General features: G+C 51.8%; 7 protein-coding genes across 7 annotated transcripts; 1 reads left to right on the top strand and 6 right to left on the bottom strand.

The window, feature by feature from the left end:
* Nucleotides 1–71: 71 nt before the first annotated feature.
* AYO21_09132 (hypothetical protein) lies at nt 72–410 on the bottom strand (the record flags this gene model as incomplete). The annotated part of the gene is made up of 1 exon (XM_022659070.1): nt 72–410. One exon carries the CDS (start codon nt 408–410, stop codon nt 72–74), a length of 339 nt encoding a protein of 112 aa, XP_022508609.1.
* A 1,140-nt stretch (nt 411–1,550) lies between these two features.
* On the bottom strand, nt 1,551–2,354 carry AYO21_09131 (hypothetical protein; the record flags this gene model as incomplete). The annotated part of the gene is made up of 1 exon (XM_022659069.1): nt 1,551–2,354. One exon carries the CDS (start codon nt 2,352–2,354, stop codon nt 1,551–1,553), a length of 804 nt encoding a protein of 267 aa, XP_022508608.1.
* A 6,459-nt stretch (nt 2,355–8,813) lies between these two features.
* On the bottom strand, nt 8,814–9,227 carry AYO21_09130 (hypothetical protein; the record flags this gene model as incomplete). Its single annotated transcript, XM_022659068.1, has 1 exon — nt 8,814–9,227. One exon carries the CDS (start codon nt 9,225–9,227, stop codon nt 8,814–8,816), a length of 414 nt encoding a protein of 137 aa, XP_022508607.1.
* Nucleotides 9,228–9,724: 497 nt separating this feature from the next.
* Nucleotides 9,725–10,669, bottom strand: AYO21_09129 (hypothetical protein; the record flags this gene model as incomplete). Its single annotated transcript, XM_022659067.1, has 1 exon — nt 9,725–10,669. The coding sequence occupies one exon, from the start codon at nt 10,667–10,669 to the stop codon at nt 9,725–9,727; it is 945 nt and encodes a 314-aa protein (XP_022508606.1).
* Nucleotides 10,670–11,071: 402 nt separating this feature from the next.
* On the top strand, nt 11,072–11,513 carry AYO21_09128 (S-adenosylmethionine synthase, variant; the record flags this gene model as incomplete). Its single annotated transcript, XM_022659066.1, has 3 exons — nt 11,072–11,110; nt 11,195–11,314; nt 11,373–11,513. The coding sequence occupies 3 exons, from the start codon at nt 11,072–11,074 to the stop codon at nt 11,511–11,513; spliced, it is 300 nt and encodes a 99-aa protein (XP_022508605.1).
* Nucleotides 11,514–12,162: 649 nt separating this feature from the next.
* On the bottom strand, nt 12,163–12,704 carry AYO21_09127 (hypothetical protein; the record flags this gene model as incomplete). Its single annotated transcript, XM_022659065.1, has 3 exons — nt 12,163–12,357; nt 12,452–12,608; nt 12,673–12,704. The coding sequence occupies 3 exons, from the start codon at nt 12,702–12,704 to the stop codon at nt 12,163–12,165; spliced, it is 384 nt and encodes a 127-aa protein (XP_022508604.1).
* A 3,131-nt stretch (nt 12,705–15,835) lies between these two features.
* AYO21_09126 (hypothetical protein) lies at nt 15,836–20,876 on the bottom strand (the record flags this gene model as incomplete). Its single annotated transcript, XM_022659064.1, has 3 exons — nt 15,836–16,033; nt 19,918–20,363; nt 20,654–20,876. The coding sequence occupies 3 exons, from the start codon at nt 20,874–20,876 to the stop codon at nt 15,836–15,838; spliced, it is 867 nt and encodes a 288-aa protein (XP_022508603.1).
* Between the last annotated feature and the right edge of the window lie 65 nt (nt 20,877–20,941).

Here is a 20,941-nt window from a genome sequence, read left to right as displayed (position 1 = left end):
GATAAAAGTCCTTCTTGCAGCGTCCATGCACGCTCAGACCACGGTCCGACGAGCTGTTCTTGCTGTTTCGGTCACGAACTCGAGACGTCCACCTGCTGCAGTTTTCGACGTCTTTCACCAAGACTTTGATCCGCGTTCGCTTTGCACGAGATACCGTGGTTCAGAATGAGCCCGTCGAGTCGGCCGTTAAACTGCATGTCTCGCGGCATCCCTTGGACGAATTCAAGGTCAGCCATGTCTCTCGCCCTCGTTGTGACTCGATCTGGGTTGTCGGACTGGAACTTGCTGAGCACATCAGCCTTGCGCCCAGATAGGATGAGGAGGTGCTGATCGCGGGAGGACAGGAGTTTTTGGCGATGGCTAATCAAAGCTCCATCTCTTACAATTTCTCTGCGCTGTAGAAGCTCCATATTCGGAACGTCTTGTACGTTTCTGATGGACTCGGTCGTTCAAACAAAGGAGATCAGTGAGACGGACCGGAAGGATCTAGTGCTCAAAGACTAGAGTAGTTTCCGGACTGAATAGTGAATGAGGGCCTTGGTTAGAAGCTTCCAGCGCAGAGAAGACATCGAATGCGCGACATCAACATGGCAGCTAGAAAGAGAAGCCCTGATAAATGATCAGTGCAAAGTAATCGCCATCCTTGGAATGAAAACCATGGACAGTAGTCCCCGAGGAGCCGGGAGTTGAAATCGTTGTGTCCCTTTCTGCGTTGAACATCTCTGAATTAATCCAGAGTCTCGGGTATGAATTGGGTATGAATTGGCGGTACATGAACAATCTGGCTTCAGAGGTGTGACGGTGTCGAGTGTTTCGAGTCTTCATGACTTCAGTATACCCTCTTCCGACACACGGCTTCCATCTGCACCCTGAGGGGCCAAGCGACAGCAGGTTGCTGGCTACTTCGAGCAAAGACACCAACGTCAAGGTGTGGGATGTGAGGACGGGCAAGCTGAAGATTGATCTGCCAGGACATAAGGACGAAGTGTTTGCCTAGGATTGGACTGCCCTATCATTGTGGTTTCCTTCGATTGTGTTGGAATGTTCAATGTTGTTGGAATGTTCAATGTTGTTGGAATGTTCAATGTTGTTGGAATGTTCAATGTTGTTGGAATGTTCAATGTTGTTGGAATGTTCAGTGATGTTCGAAGGCTTCGTTGCCATGGGGACCTCACATACACTCGTTGATAACCACTGCCAGCCTCAGGAAGCGATCAGGGAGACCGGCGCAGGGCCACATGCAGTACGCCGGAGCGAAACCGAGTGCCGTGACAGAGCCACCGTCGCTCGAAGTTTTCAATGACCTTGTGCCGCCGATGGTCTGAGTTCCGCTTGTTGGAGGAAGGCCAGTGACCAAAAGTCTGATGGGTCGAAGCATTTCTCGTCTCCGACACTCTTGAAGAATGACTCCCAAGTGACAGAGTTTGTTCTTGTACATTCCTGCTTGTTCTTGTACATTCTTGTTTGTTTTTGTACAGTCTTGTTTGTTCTTGTACAGTCTTGTTTGTTCTTGTATATTCAATCTCTTTTCGAATGCAGATGTCAGACCTTTATCCCTGGTTTGACTCCCAAGTGTGATCGTCTATCTCCCGCGCCTGCTCCTGGGGCAGTTTAGAAGGACTGTAGTAATCGTGTATTGCCGCGAGATTTCGTGTTCGATGAGACCGTGCGAAGGGGATTGACGCCGCGGTGAGTATTGACCGCAGGGGCAGCCTGCGAAGGCTCGAATTCAGACGTTCAATGTTTTGGGCACACTGAAATTGGTCGAACGATGCGGCTGAAGGCGAACTGATGCCCGAAACTTGATCTCCGATGTCCAACACCTGATCTGCGAGATCTGGTGGAAGCTGTCTGGCCGAGGTGGCGGACTTTATGTAAAGATGGAGCCGTCGTGAAGAGATGGAGTCGTCGTGAGAGTATAACACGTATCGAGCATCCTCACTCCGAGTGATGGATCTTCTAATGCTTTGTATGATTGGTTGTTCGGCGGGCCACCATGTATGTGCGAACACGCACAATTTCGTTGAGAATGTGGAGAGGTTCGAGAAGGCTGCCGAGTTGGTCTGCAATCTGGGCGAGATGCCGGTGTTGATCGCGGCATGCGGTAGAGAATGTGTAAAGGTATTCTGTGCTCTGCAGGCCGAGGAACAGTAAGCCGGCCATACTGGCTGCGACGGATAGTGGGTCGAGGTCTGGTCGAAGGCTTCGACGCGCGACGTTGTTGCAGGAATCAACGGGACATGACACAGAGCGTGCACACAGGGGATTTGAGGGCGTTTGTGTCGGTCGCGCAGGGCGGCTGGAGGGCGCAGTTGAGGCGTCACGTTGTTCCGTCCCGACAAGGGGTCCCTCATTATGCAAACGTGGCCTTACTGCTGCTTCGTGTCTGGAGGGTGGTAGCGTAGTTACGACCTCTGAGGAAGCATTCCAGTTGGGCCATTGTTCTGTGAATAGCTTCTTTGCAGCTCGCCTAATGGCCGAAATGCTGGTTGTAACACACAGACGATGCTCAATGTTGTCGGAGACTCCCCAGCCTTTTGACCGCCATTTATCATGACAAGATGACTGCAATCGCCAGACGACCAGGCACCGACCACAGGAGGTCTCGAAGAGCGCCAAACACATTTTACACCACCCAAATCCCCACCAAATTCCCAGTCAGGATTGTGGGTGAGAGGATGCACCAAGCTCAGCTGCGTAGTGTCCTCGACTGCTGAGAGGTACAAGGTACGAAAAGCACGGACAATACCCCGGATCTCGGCTTGAAGGCGACGCTGCGTCAACCTCGACGTATCGTCAAGCCTTTCTTGACTGCCACGTTGACTTTGACGAGCAGGACAGGCGACGTTCGATCGTTCCCACCCAACCTGCCCTTATCGAACAACCTCCCCACGTCCACTCTGACGGTTCGAACGAGACATCGGCACGACGGAAGAAGGTCATCGGTTAACAGTACCTCACACCACAAGAAGATAAAGAGGAGGGGGTCGTCCGTAGTCTACGCTGCGCAGACAATGGCTTTCCCGTGCCAGTCAAAGCCTCGCGGAGGTTATCCCGAGTCATCAGGCGGCGTCGAGCCTTGTTACAATGCTCTACTGTCATCGGAATGATCTCTTATGGGAAGAGATGGAGAGAGAAAAGCGCGCCTCGATACCGCACATATGTCAATCAGATGGGAGGGAGGACCATCAATGACGTCCAAGGTACACTCGTTCCATGGTATTCCCGAGACAGAAGGGGTCCAGACTCCCGGGTCTTTGATGGGATGTGGAAAGGGAAGCTTCCTCGCGAGGTTTCCTAGACTGTGCGGAATGATCAGTCCGGGAAACACCCAGAGATGATATCAGGGTAAGACTCTAAACGAGAATTCCCCCATTGGAAGAAATATTCGGGATAGTTTCAGTAGGTCCTCGGTATCGTACGGAGCTGAAAGAATTCATCCATCGACTTGAGTAATCGAGGTGATCGCGGTCCCATGACCCTTCACTCCTGTAATTTCTGACGAACATCGATGCCCGTTTCAACAGAGTCCATATTCTCATATCTCAGTAACGCTTCCCTCTCATTCCGGGGATCAATGGACGAGAAGCACCACCCAGACCAGGTTCGCGGGATATGGCCAGACTTCCAACTCGAGGCAATTCCTACCCGCTGCATCCTCCCTCCTCTCATGGAGCTCAGCCTCTAGCTCAAATGCCGTACCCTCTGCCGCATGCAAACCCCCTGCCGCATGCAACCCCCCCGCCGCAAATGACCTGTGTTACCAGCCTGCTATCAGCTCCCCTACCATAGCAGCCATTCCAGAAGGATGAAGCAGTCTCTTCGGTCCCGTCATCATTCAGTCCTAGACATTCAATATGTCTATCGAGAAGGGACCCGATGGTGGACCTTTCATGTATGGTAATTTGACTGCTGTCTGTGTTAGGAGTGCTTGCTCAGTGGCCTTTTTCTCCCACTGACTCTGCTCCTCAACAGCGCCTGACTTTAACCCATCTCGCAGTTGTGGTGACAGAACTCTTTCGAGTAACTGCAAGTCTGGATATTCTCGACGGCGTCCGGCGCCTTGAGTAACCATAGGTTGGTGTTGGTGGCGTCCAGCGCCTCAAGGGACTTCAAGTCTGGATGCTCTTCAACGGCATCTAGCCGAGAGACGGGGTATCGCAGAAGTATTTGATTTCGGGTTCCAGCCGCCAGTACCATTCGTACTTGTCCAACAGCTCGTGTTTGTAGAAGAATCCCGAGTAGAAGCGATACATGTGATGGTAGCTCTCCATGCCACCATACATGATTGCGAGGTCTCCTTGTTTGTGAATTCCCTCTTTTGCAACTTCATGTCGACACCTTCATACGAATCCCAATACTTTTCCTCGATCACCCTGAGATGTCGCCAGCGCCCGAGCGGCCAATGGTGTGGCAGAGTAGGAAGCGATCTGCGGATCTCCACATTCCATCAACCCAGATATTTCTAGAAGGCTTATGGTCAAATACAGGCGAATGGACTCGGGCAGTAAGAGTTGTAAGATCATGCGGGTTTCGACTTGTATTTGGAAAGAATGCACTCGAGTGACTTGAGCCACACGTCCGACGTGTGGTCGACGTCTGAGAATTATCTTTTTCGTCTTTCGATCGTCGATCGATGGTGGACCTTTCATGCATGGTAGTCTGACTGCCGTCTGCGTTAGTGCTGGGGAGTGCTTGCTCAGCCTCCCACTGGCTCTGCTCCTCGACAGCTCCTAACTCTGACCCATCTCGCAGTGGGGACAGAACTCTTTCAACTCTTTCAAGTATCTCTAAGTCTGGATGCTCCTCAACGGCGTCCAGCGCCTTGAGTGACTATAAGTTGGTGTTTGGTGGCGTCCAGCGCCCCAAGGGACTTCAAGTCCAGATGCTCTTCAATGGCGTCCAGCGCCTTGAGTAACCATAGATTTGATTGTCGATGACGTCCAGCGCCACGACGGACTGCAAGTCTGGATACTCCTCAACGGCGTCCAGCGCCTTGAGTAACTATAGGTTTAATTGTCGATGACGTCCAGCGCCTCGAGTAATAAGCCTGGGTGTCGGCGGCGTCCAGCGCCCCAAGGGACTTCAAGACCGGATGCTCTTCAACGGCATCCAGCCGAGGAGGGCGGGGGCGTTGGTGTCAACACCTTCACACAGGTCCCAGTGCTTTTCCTCGGTAGCGTATGGATCATGAGCCGGTTTTCCCTGGTCAGGTATATAACCATCAGAAATTTCAGGAATGCGACTTTTCCTGCTCTGCGATGACATTAGCCGCTCGGGCATTGGCGACAAGATCTCGGGGTGATCTCTCGAACGAATGTCGCCAGATGTCTTTGGTCGTTCCTTTAACCCAGACGAGTAAGAACCGAAGGACAGTGGTCTAAAATTAAACGAAGGTAATTCCCACTGAGAGTGAGCCCGTTGAACGCCACGGAGTGCTGGTTGGTAGTTTTCGTCACAATGCGGATCTCCATATTCCGCACGACGCCGACACAATGCTCTTCGTGCCACCGACTCCTTGGTCTGAAACTGTGTCACTTTTCTCTTTCGGTGTGCCAGCGGCTTAAGGTGACTTAGGCCTGCCTAGCTCGGGGTTATCCCGACCGGCCTTTCGACTCCCTTTTCTTGAGGCGGCGTAGGAGGGTGCTTCTCCTCTATAAGTAGCACGATCCTTTCATGAGGTTCACCTCAGCTTCCTGCTCTTTTGTGATACCAGATATGGAAGGCTTGTAGTCAAATACAGACGAATGGACTCGGGTAGCAAGAGTTGTAAGATGACGCGGGCTTCGACTTGTATTTGGAAAGAATGCACTCGAGTGACTTGAGCCACACGTTCGACATAAGGTAGTCGACGTCTGAGAATTGTCTTTTTCGTCTTTCGATCGTCGATCGAGGTAGTTCAGCTTAAAAGGAGGAGGTCTCTCAATCACCTAGTGGTTACTCCGTTGGCAAGGTCGGCCCGGCACAGGTTAGGGTCTGAACCCCTACGACTGTGAGAAGATATCGTGAATGAAGCCCCAGGATAACACAGGAACCCAAGTTTGCCTTGAAAAGGTTGAAAAGGAAATCGGGACAGCCTGTTCATGATAGATTAGCAGGAGCGAACCTTTTCCAGAGCCGGAGCGACTCTCAAAAAGGGCCCTGACCTCAGATGCAAGCACGAGTCAAGAGCTTCCGTTGTGGCTTGCTGTTGACCACGTATCGTCTGGCTGTGCAGTCCCGCGTCAAGATCGCCTTGTTGGTTTGAATCTTTAGCTGATGTCTTCGTTCAGCCCTATAGAGGTAAATTAAAGACGCTCTGAGAAGGCCTCGTCAGTCGTGAGAGATAAATGGACATGAAGTTGGCGAGCAGAGCCGCTGTGTTATTCTTTGTCATTGGGCCGGCGTCAGGGAACCTTTTCGGCCGTCTGATACAATACTCATAACCCATCTATAGAGCAGAGGCGAAAGTTTCGGTGCGCCTGCGTGGAGGTAGGGGTCAAGCAAATCCGACCAGGACGGCTCATCTGTCTGGAGGTAGACTTCAGAAGATGTCTGTAATTATAGCTCAACAGCTGCGTAGCTTTACTAGCCAGGATGATGTATCATTCATTCCACAGTTCAACAGATCTACTTTCTGTATACAGTCTGCTTGACCGCCGCATGGATCCAGTGTGACGGCGCTGAAGAAGTGAGGGATGCAGTTGATAGCGATACGTTGCGCTTCGGGTTTTCTTGGCCCAAATGCATTTATCCTCTGGTCAGTATTATCCAAGTCTGTTTCTGATACCTCATAGCTTGTAACCAAAGAGTGATCGTATACTTCTGGCTTAACTATCACCAACACGGCTCGAACAAGTGCGTCCAGACCAGGCCGAGCGGAGGAACAAGAACAGCCAGCACTCGTACTCGGATCTGTCGTAGCGCTGTAGAAGAGATTCGTGTCGGGGTATGTCACAACCTTTGACGTTTGGCATTTGGCATTCTTGTTTTTGTCTGGGGATGCTAGTATTCGAAGGTCTGGGCCGACACTCTGCTTCGCTTTCCATGGGGCCGGAAACACCGTTGAGACTTCAACGCCAACGGAAAGAGACTCGACTGATGATGACGACGACGAATCTGGCACCGATGACGACTGAGAGAGGTCTCCGTCATTTCCAGCAACTTCCAGTGAGCAAGGCGTTGGGGCAGCTCTTCTGTACGGACTCAGAACCCGGGGTAATCCCTTCGAGACGAGGAAAACGAAGACCACCCTTGATGCTTTCACAGGACAAAGGTTATCCTGGTACGTCTGGTAGATGTCCCCAAGAAAGGAGTGGTATAACCGCTGCCTCCTCCTGCATTGAACTTCAGGCTTCCAGGCTCTCTTTCAGATTCGCGTAGATGACTCAAGACTCAGACGCGGTACTCTAAGTTGCCTTGCAAACGCTTTGTGCTTTTTCCGGCAGTGGTCCATCTCAACTGAGAGTAAATCTGGAAGCTGTGGAGCCTCAGGGAAAGGTTCTCTGACATCCGTGTCAAATTCAGCAATGGACTTTGGGGCTCGAGTACCTCCTTGTGCTACCGAGTCCTCGGTTGATGGAAACGGCGCCAACCCGATGGTCTTTGTGCCAACGAGTCCTCGGTCGATGGAGTGGGAGGTCTCCTGGAGCTTTATCGTTCCGCACGACGCCGACACAATGCTCTTCGTGCCACCGACTCCTTGGTCTGGAACTGTGTCCTGTCGATGTTCGAGAATAGAATCTCACGCGTGGAAGTGAGAAAACAACGAGTAAATCACAGAAGAAAGGTCGGTCTTTATATGAGTTCTGAAAGTGTGTCCTGTCGGTATTCGAGCATAGAATCTCACGCGCGGATATGAGAAAACAATGAGTAAGCCACAGAAGACTTTTATAAAAGGTCGGTCTTTCATGAGTTCTGAAAGTTTCTCCTGTCGATATTCTAGACAAAGGAAGAGGAAACCGAGCTGGTTGCCGGCAGGTAGATCGATGGCCAGTACGAGGGCGATAGACACTCCGCGGACAACGAAATCAGCGGTCAGCGTACCTATTGACGCTGGCGAACGCCAATTGCGTGTCGACAGAGGCGGAGTACATCCGCTGGTATAATGTAACGAAAGAGGCTGTTGACCGTTAACCGAGTACTTGAGGTAGTTCCAGCGTCAACCCGGACGCAAACAGGTTCCAACGACGGGGGTCCAGGGGGATAACCAGGCGGCGTTGTGGAGCCGCTCTGCCAACCAGAGGGTGGATAAGTACTTGAGGAAGCTGAACGATGTCAAGTTCCAGCGGCATTAGAACAGTGAAAAGGTGGAAGACTCAGGTGGCCAGCCTTTTTATCTGGGACAGTCTGCAGAGAGCGGTGGTCGTCGCTTAGTCAGATACTCGCACTCAGCCCTGTGAGACCACGTCCTGTCACGCTCGACAAGCACTGGACGTATTCGCTTCCAGACGCGCATCTCGGCTTCCATGGCGCTGATCTGACACAAAGCCACCGTTGTTTGTCAGTGTCCTCAGAAACGAGGCGATGCGAGGCATCAGGGTGTCGTGAAGTGCTAATACCGCCGTGTCCAGTACGATTGTTCGGTTCGACAGATCGAGTCGAAGAGAAAGACACAAAGAATAAGATATGCACGGTTCGCGTACCGCACTTGACCCTTCTTTTCAAACACGTATGACAACCCTTACTGCGTCCGGGAACACCAACCATGTTGTTGAAGGAAAAGTCGAGACTATCTGCATCTCGTCCATTGATGCCCCAATCGAGAGGACTATACTTTGTTGTATCCCTGCGAGGATTTGTGTGTTCCTGTCACCGCCACCACAAGGACATGCTCATGCCCATTTCACTGGGTTCCACATGGACAAACGGTAGACATATTGACGTGGGACAATCATTCGCAGGCTCGGAGGGAACGGGGATCTCAGCCCCAACTGGCAGCTCCAGTGCGCAACTCGCGATGCGGCGACGCAAAGCTGCCCACTGCCTGTCAAGATAGCGTTTATTGTCCATGTGAGCGCATTCTCAAGATTTGCATTCTCGAAGATCACGGCTGGACTCTTGCCTCCAAGCTCCAAGGTGACGCGTTTCAAGGTGCTTTTTGCGGCGGCCTCTTGAATCTTCCTGCCTATGGCGACTGAGCCGAAACTAGCCTTGCGAATCCGCATTTCAATCTGCGAGGTGGTGTCGATAATCCGTACACGGACAGTGTACCCAGCCGGAACGTCGAAGTTGTGAGCCGCAGCCATGGTGGTGTCCTGTTACCGGAATGGCTGTATCCTGTGAAAGAGGTAGGTCGAGAATGGTGTTGGAAAGATTGATTTGGCTTTCGCACCGACATTTTCCTTGTAACCACACCGATACTTAATACATATAGTTCCGGCTCACAGTGTGACAATGTCCGAGTCGATGAGGGTAGGGTGTACGAAGGATCGGAACGAGGGTCATTCGGCGCCATCGGCGACTGGACAAATCAGTTCGATGTGGAAGACTTCCGTGCGATTCTGATCTTGAGGCCTGACTTTAACACGCGAATTTATCTGTCGGGAATTCGAATTTCGGTTGAAGATATATAGTAAAGTTGAAGGGTGGTTTTGAGATGGAGTTGACCTGTCCACCCCCTCGTTGTGTATTTTTGCAATCGGTGGAAACGATGTCCACGCGACCATACAAGAAAGTCGTGAACCCGGAAGCGATCTTCGGTCACTATTGCTGTCTCCAATCAACGAAGTGCGCGGTGGATTAACTATCGTCTGTGGAAGCTCCGAGACGATGTCATCCTTCTGAGGAGGTTGTGGTTCTGGTGTAGAGGATTCCAGAGCTGATGGAGGTCATGATCTTGGAGCGGCTCCACGGCTTTCGCACTCACGTTCTGATAGGGGAGGGCGCACGGTTGGACAATCTCTCTCATGCGCAGGAGGTCGATCGTATGGAGTTCTCCTGTCGTGCTCTCGACCGCACCCTCACTCCTTACGGGTGCCAGGCCTGAGCCATCAGGGCGTTCATACCTCAGGGCATGTCGCTCGTAATCGTCAAAGCCAGTATCCGAACGGTCTGGTCGGTCCAACCCTCGTGAATCATTGAAGCCCAATCCTCGTCCCAGCGGACGGATATGAACGTGACGAAGACTTCCCAGTAGGTAGGATACCAATCCTATGGCCATGAGACTCAAAGCTGGTTCACACCCATTGACCAAAAGACCTGTTTGCTGACCCATTATATTCTTTCTCCGAATGTCGCCATGAGTTATCTTTGGCCGTCTAAGGCGGAAGCAGGACGGGAGGTTCTGCTCATAGAACTCTGTTTTGTAATTGTCTCGGTGATCAAGTTCATCGATAGTCCTCAAATTGTGTACGAGACCTTGGACGAAGTCATGCTTGTTGACGAATGGTCCGTTTATTGTAGGATTGGGCTTCATCGGATTGAACAAGAAGTGAGAGATTGGACAACGTTCTAAATTACTATAGAACGACGGTTCTGGTGGCTTCAATGCCCGTAGTTGATCCATTATACTCCGAAGTTCTTTCGTTATGGCGCTTTTGTCTGAGGTTTGTATCTGGCCATCGCTAGCGCAGTCCACGTATAATCTTGTGCCGCCGGATATTCTGGAGCCCTTGATACAGAAGATCTCTAATGAATTTGTATCTGAGGCCGCTGCTGGAGAGGTAGCCGCGGCGGGATCGAATGCCATTCGCGAGATTTATGTGGTGGCTGTCCTCGAGTCGACGGTGGCGGTAACGGTCGTGTTTGCAGGTAAGCCTTTGCGGGTAGGCGGCGACGCATTGTAGAAGTGTAACGACTCTAAGAGCCGGTTTGTCAAATTTGCCGTCAAGGCTGGCCAGCCCTTCTTCCGACATGGGCTGAGGAGATTTACAGAAGGAGAAAATGCCGGACTGGTTGGGCAGATTTTTGCTCGTGTAGACATGCTCGGCATCTGAGAGGGTGGTTTGGTAAACAATAAGCTCAAGACCAAAACTGTGTTCAAAGCGTAGTAGGTGACTAGCCGGATAAATGGTAGGCCATATGTAGGCCACATGGAAAGTGCTCCACCGACCTCTAATGCCGATAGAGGTGTTGGCGATGGTGTGTTGTCATGCGGTCCATGGGTTGTGAACGAAGCCACGATCACGAGGTTCGTTCGGTGGCTGGCAGGAACCCTCTGCAATAAGCCTTTTTGCTTTGTGCTGGGGAGTGCTTTGGGTGCCGAACTCCCCAGAAGCTGTCCGTTATTGTGAGAGGAGACGCTGGTCTCACCGACCGCAAGATCATTGTGGATACTTATTGCGGCTGGGGTGCTCACGGTGGTGGTGCCTTTTCCGGCAAGGACTATAGCAAGGTCGATCGCTCGGCCGCTTATCTAGCCTGCTGGATTGCGGAATCTCTCGTGGCCGCAGGACTCGCTCGTCGTCGAGACTTACGGCCCCAGCACCAGAACTAGTGCCGAGCTTGTCGACATTATCAACAAGAACTTCGACCTGAGTCCCGGCGTCATTGTCAAGGAACTCAACCTGACCAACCCCATCCATTTACTTTAAGACCGCTAAAAACGGTCATTTCACCGATCAGACTTTCACCTGGGAACAGCCCAAGCCTCTGACCTCAGCAATGGCAATTTTCCACTCCATGCAGACTTGTCCTCAATGATGCCCACTTCGAAAGAGGCGCTGAATGGAGTGCCATGGCTCTCCACCTCACCGAACTACATTTAGGGAGCTCCGAAAATATTTGCCATCGTCGTGCGGCGGAGCAGCCTTGGATAAGACAATGCACTGATGGTGTCGAGGCCCGCGCTTGGTGACATGTCCATCAGTGAAAACTGACAGCCTCTCGGGGCACCTTTAACGTCACACTGACGACGGGAGATATGTCCTTCAAATTACGCAAGTCTTTGGTCAACGTCGCCACCAAGGGGATTGAAGAGAGATCTTGGGGCCTCCCTAGAGTAGAAATCGAGCAGATGGAGCCAGACATACAGTTTCTGAATGTACTTCTTCGTCATCAAGTGGCCGACGTTGGTCTCGATGAGAGTGAGGAGACATTCGACCGTCTTCCCTCAGTTCGCACTCATCCTGGTTCTGACAATACCGATAAAGACAACGAGGCTGGCACTTTGGTAACTTGAAGGTGAGGGTGACTTGAAGGTGAGGGTCTTGGTAGTTTGGACGTTGTCATGTTCGACATCATCTATGTCACATCTTCATTCTCAAACATTCCCGCCTGTGGGGTGACTTTCCTCAGCTGTTTCCGGGAAACGTGAGCTTGTATTCTCCGCCGGGCTCTTCCACACCAGTGAACCTCTCCTGGAAGCTCGGCAAATTCCTTGACAGTCGATCCGTCGTCCAGTTTGCTGAGGCGGCAGAAGGACCTCTGCTGGACAAGCTAGGAAAACATGGTAGAGGATCGTTGCCAGGCCGGTGGGGTCGACATGTATTCTCTCTGAGCTTTCCTGTGTTGATCCGTCGTACATACATACTGGCAGCTTCCGTGCAATCCTGGCAAATAAATGCGTAGATTCGGACGAGTTCGCTCCTGAGCGTTCAATCATTGCATCGAGCAGGAGCTCGTCGTCGGTAGAGAGCGCAGACGTATTTGTCACGGAATCCACTGGGTCAAATCGAGCAGCATCGAGGCTGTTGGTAAAGAGCCACAAAGGAGGCCATCAAATAAGCTGCTGTACGTATTGTTCAACCGCACAAGCTTTTCGGTGTGAAGAGTGGCAGAATCATCGTGTGCCAGAAGTGGTGCGGTTGCGACAAGTAAATTGAGAGCTCCCCCAGACCATTGTTGACTGCATACATACACCGACGTGGCTAAAAAGGTTGGTGCGAACAGAAGCATCATCGTTTTATGTAGTGGACGAATGAATTTCGAGACCAGCTTTGACGTCCCAGGGTGGTACCCAGCCTACCATCGGACTCTCAATATCAGTCTATCGAAATTGGAGGTGATGAATTTGCGAGGGAAGCAGAGAGACTATAGAATGACAGGTTGTCAGATCCCGACAGAACCAGCTTCTACCGGCCACCGTCTCAGTCATTGCGGGGGAGATGGCTTGTCCAACTCTTAGTGTCCTGGTTCTTCTTTCAATGAACATTGTGACGGGCGCTGTGGTAGCTCGGGCTTTGAACACGCACTTCGAGGTGTGCACGGTGTCCAACGACCCGTTGACCTGTCCAAAATCGCTTCAGAAGACTGGAGGTGTGTGTCTGATGCATTCGAGTCAAGTTGGATCGACAACTGCTCTTTGCCGTCTTGGTCGACAATAGACGATATACACATAGACGATATACACAGCTGTTCCAGTGTCCAAACGTGGTCGATAAGGTTCGAGGTATCGATGACGATGAAGGTAGGTGGACCGGCCTCGCATCGGTACGTTTCTCTGGGTCAGGCATCAAGGGTTGGAAGTGAAAAGCTCGCGAAATGAACGTGCAGATAAAGTTGATCGTGTGGTTTTCAGATGTTGTAGATAATGGAAGAAGGCTAGAGCATCGCAGGCACACAGAATGCGCGTGAGTTCTGAATGAGGTTGTGCAGGAACGGAATTCAGTGTTCGCCGCCTCGACTGCGTGCTCCTGAGGACTTGAACCTGCCCGAGATAGAAACAAGGGCGATGGTGGTGGTGTGGGCACGTGGGTAGTGGCTAAGAGGAAGCCCAGTAGCGGATCGGTCACATAATGCATGATAACGTTGTCTAACAAAGAAAGAAACATTAGGTTGGCATGGGTGGCGAGCGACCGAGTTGAACGACTGAGATCGGTAGAGCCATACTCCCAGTAGGGCTTGTGCAAGGTGTCCAGCTCGGCAATGGAGCGCAGAGATGCAGGACACGAAGATCTCAACCCTGTGAGATTTATACTCTTTCCTAGCCGGGTCTTTTGTTGGTTTGATTTTCGGACGCCGGCGTCAAGGTGTTCTTCAAACTGGGAGAGCTCTCTTCCCCCTCTTTCGATCCCGTAGAACTCCTACATCTCGTAGACCTTTTCGAGACATTCATGGTCACAGAGTTTGATCAGCCTGCCATATTTACTCTTGTACCAGATTCCGAGAGAAACAGCCAGAGCGTACAGCTTCCGTACCTGATTCTGCAGCAGTTGAAGTGAAATTTCGGCGATCCGGGAGTGATGGTAGGTATTCCAAATTAGAGTATTCCCTATGCCTTCGAAGTCGGTAATGATGAGCGAGACATATCTTGCCGATGTACGATAGAAAGTGTGAAACCGACCATTCATATGAATTGTGAACAGAACATGACGGAGGTGCCCACTACCGAGAAGTAGGACATCCCCTTGTTTCTCCGGGGGTAGACTTTAAGTCAGACATATGGCAGGGGTGATCTGGTCTTCAAGGAACGAGAACGAAGTCAGGCCGGTAACGCCACTGACAATCGCGACTGCGGGCGCAGGCAGAAGAGTCCGTCCCTGTTGCGGCTGCGCAAGAACCATTTCCTTTGGGGCATCGTCATCCGAGTCCCCAACAGTTTTTTCATCTTCACAGGCAGATAGATGCATTCTCTTTGTGCGAATTTCAAAGCATCTCGTATGGCAGCGCGGCCGGAACGGCAGGCCGGGAGGGCGGTGTAGGGGATGCGATAGAGGATGCGACGAAGAACCGGCTCCACGCAGACTCGGCGGCTGAATTTCCAATCGTTCGATCGGTATCGGCGGCGGAAGTGGCCATTTCTTGCATTCGTGGAGGAATCGAAATAGAGGAGAAGCGACAAACGCGAGATAAAAAGGAACAGTGGCCAAGCAATGAGCGGGGACTTGACTTGAGTCTTGACGCGTTATTACACCCGAGCGGATAGAAGAACGTGACGACGTTGGCAATTTGGGTGGTAAGCATGTTGACGGGTTAAGAAAAGCTCAAATGACCGTTGACCGTCACTGACATTTTGTCGCTCTCGATTGTGCGAGAAAAGATAAGCTGGACACTTTTTCGCAGGCGACCCTGCCACCTTCCCGGTGGTTTTTGTGGTGGTCGTGGTGGTCGTGGTTGCAGCAGTGGCAGCAGTAGAGAAAGAACCAGGCCCAGCCCGGGCGGTGTTGCTGTTATTGCTGTTGTTGTTGTTACTGTTAGTGTTGTTACTGTTGTTACTGTTGCTGTTACTGTCGTTATCGTTGTTGCTGTTGCTGTTGGTACAGTACCCCCGACTTCGGCCTGGAGCTGACACTCCCCACGGATTTCCGGTGTGCTGATCGCGTCTCTAGATGGTGCTCATGGTTATCTCTTGGCCCAATCTCTCAGTCGGCAGGGGTGGAGATGGGGTGGACTTAGGGGGGGACGATCGATTTGCACATCAGAACCGCTGCGAGCCTCCACCAGAGTTTCCTCTGGCTTCACCCAACAAGAGGACCGACCAATATGTTATGATATCCTATGAGGTGAGCATGGGCATGCGACTATCCACATTTCTGTGTCGATATTGATATGTTCCTTTTCAGATCCAGCATGTCAATGCAAACATTAACGACATCGCAGTCCATCCTTGCTACCCATGGATTTTCGCCACCGCCTCACGGGATGGCCAAGTTCGAGTATGGGATCTGCGGCCATGCTCCTCGCCGCGCAGGGCGTCTCCCATCATAATTTATGGAGGGGGGATAGACGGGCACAGGGCTAGCGTACTGTCAGTTTCGTGGCACATATCCGGCCGGTACCTGGTTATAGGAGGCTTCGATCATTCGGTTTATGTGTGGACCATGCCGGATCTTGGTGAACGCTCTCCCTTCTGGGTAAGCATCGATCCAAAGCGGATAGAACGACACACGTCTGAGGCGGTAGTGATCCACTACCCTTACTTGATCACTAAGGCGATACACTCCAACTATGTTGATTGTGTAAAGTTTCCTGGCGACTACATAGCGTCAAAGGCGGCAACCGAAAACAAGCTTGTGTTGTTGCTATTGGTGTTGCGGTTGGTGTTGCGGTTGGTGTTGCGGTTGGTGTTGCGGTTGGTGTTGCGGTTGGTGTTGCGGTTGGTGTTGCGATTGGTGTTGCGGTTGGTGTTGCGGTTGGTGTCAAGGACGTCAGTGTCGGCGTTGGCACGGACGTTCTCCAATGATCAATAAATGGTAGAACTCCGACTTCATTACTACCTACATGGCCTGCTTACCCATTGTTCAAGATGATGATGATGTCCTCCGGATCTCAAACACCTCGAACCCAAGTTATTGTACCAAGAAACAATCCACCCTGCCGTAGACTTAACCGACGGAAACAAGCCGGGACTGGAAAGATTAAGCACTTCGTCAGAAGGCAGCTCTTTAAATACAATCAAGCAGGGAGACTCACATCTTGGCGACTGCCACTAGCCAATTCCGCCCGACACAAGGTTCGCCACTTGTTCTACTCCGACCGAGTAGCCAGGCCACGAAGGAGAAGCAAGAAGCCGACCTCCGCCCGCAGACAAAGTTGCGCTGGCTCAGTTTCGCCTTTTATACGGTCGCAAGACAGGCTGGTACTTGGATCTCTCTAACATACACTGGCGCGAGGTTGTTGGTGTTGGTGTTGGTGTTATGGTAGTCATTGTGGTTGTTTTGGTGGTGGTCGTTGTTTTTACTGCTGCTGTTACTGTTGCTGTTGAGGTGGTGGTATTATACATAGCTGTCAATGTACTGTTGGAGTGAAAGAATGGTATTGTCGTGGCAATGGTTGTACAGGGGGTACATCGGCGCCTAGATAAGTAGGCTTGGTACGAGGAGTTCCGCTGCTGAACGTGAGACCTGCCGTCGCAGCCGCCAGCGTGCCATAGTCAGTCCCAGACGTGCTGGGGCGGAAGTCTACCCCAGAGAGTCGAGGAGGGCCACATGGCAGTCCCGGTGAGAAAGCTCTCGGCGTACGGGCTCGGTGGAATAGATCTGTATGACAGCGAGAAGCCAGGCTGCGCGTGCTAAACAGTGGTGGTGGTCCAGTAGTAGCAGAGAAAGACCCGGGCCCAGCCCGGGCGGTGTTGGTTTTATTGGTGCATCTGCTGAAGGGCACCTACAGAGACACTGGACCAGAAGTCTCCAGTCCTGTAGTAGGGGGGCGAGTGCTATCCCTTTGGTACTGGGAAGAAAATACAACGTCTCCTGGTTGAGTCCGTGTTCAGATGTGCGTTGCTGGACAAAATATAGTCGGATCCAGGCCCCAAAGCTGTCGCCATTGAGCTGTCGCCCTTACCCTATTGGGAAGGTTAGCCGAATAATTTCCATCGCGGCACACAACAAACTGTGAAAACGCGCTAGATAGATTTCCTTCCACTTACAAAAGGTCGTCAGACGCCACAGGAGGGGAAGTTCCGCAAGTACCAGATTGGACACTTTCTGCGCAGAGGATGAAACTGAGGTTGGCCTCTCAGCTTGTGCAGCATGTGCGGCAGTGTCTGTGATGTGGTGGTGGTTTTTGTCGTCATCGTTGTCGTTGTCGTCCGCCCGCCTCATCCGCAGCAGCTAGTAGTAGAAAGGGCGGCCTCGGTCTCACGAAGCCGGTCACGTAGGAAGCTAATGGTGTGGGTGGCGTTTCGAGCGGCAACGCCTCAGCTGGTCGACAATCGTCATCGAATGTCCACTTGGGACCTCGAGTGGACTCGTGTATTTCCGTGCTGGATTGATTTCCAGTTGCCTCTTGGCTTCGCAGGTGGCCAAGGTTCTGGATATCGTGTAGGGTTGGAGACGGGCTGGTTGCAATCGGAAAGTGTAACGAAGGCTCAACAATGAGGTAGTTGGGTGCACGGGGTGTCTGCAATGAGGTGGAGCCGTAAAGGTGATTAACAAGAGAGTGACAGGTTCAAAGGCACAACCGACGATCTGCATTGGCGAGAGGAGAAGTAAAGAAGACCGGCAGAAATGCGATAGAGCGAGAGGCGTCATGACGGGGTTACCTCCACCAGGGGCCTGCCTCCTCCAAATCGTTTTATGCGCAGCCTTCAATCTTCTGCAAGAGCGATGCCAGGTAGCAAAAGACCAAAGACCGTAAACAACGATATTCCCTGCAACCTGTCAGAAATGACCTTGCAGGTGACCAGGAGCGGGATGCTCGAGAGAAGGTCTGCCGAGGAGAACGGCTTGACGAAGAAACTTGTTTACATGTAAGAAGACAAGGCTTCTTGAGATCTTTCTCAGCATCCTTCTTCTTTCTGCTCGGTCGTAGGAAGAGTATCACCGGATGTATCAGGGCCCTGTTCTATCACCGCTGTAAGAACGCGCACGCGTTCAAGAAATTTCAAGGCTCTGGCAAAATGAAGCTGAAGATCTTGCGCTGAAGCGTGACTTTGTTGCTCAGATTAAAGACCGCACTAACGTCGGGTTTGCGGCGAGGATTCAAGTCGAAAATGCTGTTGAAACTGCAGTTGAAAACTGCCGTTGAGCCCAAAGATGCTGTCCGCCACCTGGTCACAACAAGCATGTTCCCGAGAGCCGAGAAGCCTGTAGCTAGACCCATCTGGTCCCAAACAGCAACACCACGGTCAAGTTCATGTCCTCCGAACTCAGGGCTGTCCAGCAGGCCATCCATCAGCACCTTATTCTCCAAGGCTTGGTAAGGCACGTAGGTACGCAACGTTGATCAACGACAGTGCCGACACTTTCGACGGCATTCTCCTCTCGGAGCCTCTTGATCTCAGAAAAGCAAAATCCATCCGCGCAAAAGCCAAGTTCGAGATTGCGGAGGACCTTGTTCTTGATCAGGCGCGCCCAACTCAACCGTAATTTTCATCTCCTCTGCCGTATTGACTTTGACAAGAGGCTCTTTGCCTTTTGCGCGTGCACTGGCTATCTCAAACTTCTTCAGATGTCTCGACGTCTTCTGCTTTGGTCTCATCCGTCTTGGATTTCAGCTGAATGGCACTCCGACTGTTATTATCAAGAGCAAGAATAATGTTGCCGATGGTACAATTTCCGATGATCAAATGCGTGCGATCAGACCATTACCACCGACGCAGTCAACAGCAGTGGCATCCAAGCGCAATGATTTGTGACTCTCGGACTACCTGGGACGCCCTGTCGGAGAGAAGCCACTGAGGCCTGAAACTCAATTGTGATCGAGACCGCCAACGACTTTTGGGTCGGTGCGTTTGTCTTTCTGGATTGCGCCTTTTGACATTAAATCAACCATTGTCCAAGCATGCGTCGAGATGGGAACATCGACTGCGTGGCACTTGGTGTATCTGCATGGCCTTCTCTTGTCTTTTATATGTTGTCTTCTATACTCTTCTTCCAGACGATCGACGGCGAGGAAAGACAATTCAACAGAGAAGCTTAGATTTCGATCTGACACGGACCTGACTGGGTGAACGCACAAAGGTTTTAGTTTTCTGACGACGGACAATAGCAAAAGAGCTGGGAGATATCGGCGCCATATACTGTTTGCTGTTTTCGTGAGATGGGCGCCGACAAACCCTTTGCAGAGGTCCCGCAGCTTTCAAGAAGCACTCGTTATCAAAAAAGAAAACAAAGCTGGACAAATGGGAGAGGGTGAAGTAGCTGGCATTCACACCTCAGGACCGAATCTCCATTCACGCCGCGGTCGACTCGAAGGACTTTTGGATGAGTAGGCGCTGGCATTGGCTCACTAGGCGGAGGTCAGGCAGAATAAAGCGGGCGGCTGTATCTCTGATTCTGCAACGGGAGAAACACTTTGGAGGACGAGCGAGTCCATCTTTGGAGTCTTGTCGTCTGTTTCTGAATCACTTTCATCGAGCGTAAAGGGATCCATTGACCGCTTTACATAAATCGGCTTGACCGGTGATCCGTTGGATGGCCTGATCCTTCAATGGCTTCCCACGCCTCCAGTGGCCGGCACTATGTCTGGTGCATCACCGCAGGGCCGGGAACTTCGCTCCAGATCTGAAAACCTTCGATATTTTACGCCAGTTTTGAGAGGTTTCTGATGTTTTGTATATTCACGAAGCCGTCTGCTCGTCCGACACTTGTCAGTGCCAATCTCATCATCGCTCACCGGACTCGTCGACGGAGTAGACTTTAGAGCCGTTGTAACGGGTGAATATACTGTCCTCTTTTCGGTAGGTGAAGGGAGACGATTGACCTGTACTTGTTGAGATTGGTCCGACGTCTTGGGCGACTTCTCATAAGGCTCAACTCTGCGTACGATTGGCAGGTCAGGTGCCGGCCCTGTCGGGGCTGGAGGGGTTTGCCCAGTTGTTTGTTGTGGAGGGTGATCTTCAGTAGGTGACGCCTTTAAGTATGTGAGCCTGCCCATATCTTCCAGCAACTTGAAGTAAAGTGTCTCGGGCACGTAGAATTGTTGAAGAGAAAATTGACGTGGATCGATCGAGAGCCAATGGTGAGCCCGTAACATGGCAATGCAAGCATCTGAAATGCGAGAGTACAGATCTTCCTCAGCATCATCGTCTTCTGGTGCTTCTTCTATCAGTCGCAGAAAATCTGCCTTTCAGGCCAGTTCGCCATGATATCGCGTCTCGCAACGATAGAGAGGTCTTGGTTTCCTCAGCTAGGCTGGGCACTTATGCCCTGCACCGCGCGAAGGTGCCTCTCTTCCGCAGGGCACGACGAGGAGTAAGGAAGAGAGAAGAGATGACTGGCGATGTTGGTAGGTGGGAAGACACTGATGTGTCACTGTCTAGGAAGATTCGTGGACAATATCTTCCCAACAATGCTGTGGACTGGCAACACATTCCGCAGTATAAGCCGTCGCCTCAATGCTGGCCATTGACCGTATTCCTGTTGTCGCTTAGTCCACATGTCCGAGGGACTATCATCGGGCTCACGCGGGTTGTTCGTACCCGGTCCCTCCTCAGTAGACACCTCTGGGCGGCTATTTTCCAGGCCGACAGAGGCGTCTTCTTCCTCTACTCCAGCTGCATCCTCGGCTTTGTTAGCGTCGGCCAGACAGAGCAGCAAGCTCGCGTGTTCCACGTTCATACATGGCGTGGACATGGTCAAACCACCCGTCTCGTGTGCTGGCTGATAGGGACGGCGCCGACAATTGGTCTCGGGACTCC

Source organism: Fonsecaea monophora (assembly GCF_001642475.1).
Source record: "Fonsecaea monophora strain CBS 269.37 chromosome Unknown Scaff86, whole genome shotgun sequence".
In the NCBI taxonomy this organism is placed as follows: Eukaryota; Fungi; Ascomycota; class Eurotiomycetes; order Chaetothyriales; family Herpotrichiellaceae; genus Fonsecaea; species Fonsecaea monophora.
This window is presented reverse-complemented; position numbering and strand designations above follow the sequence as displayed.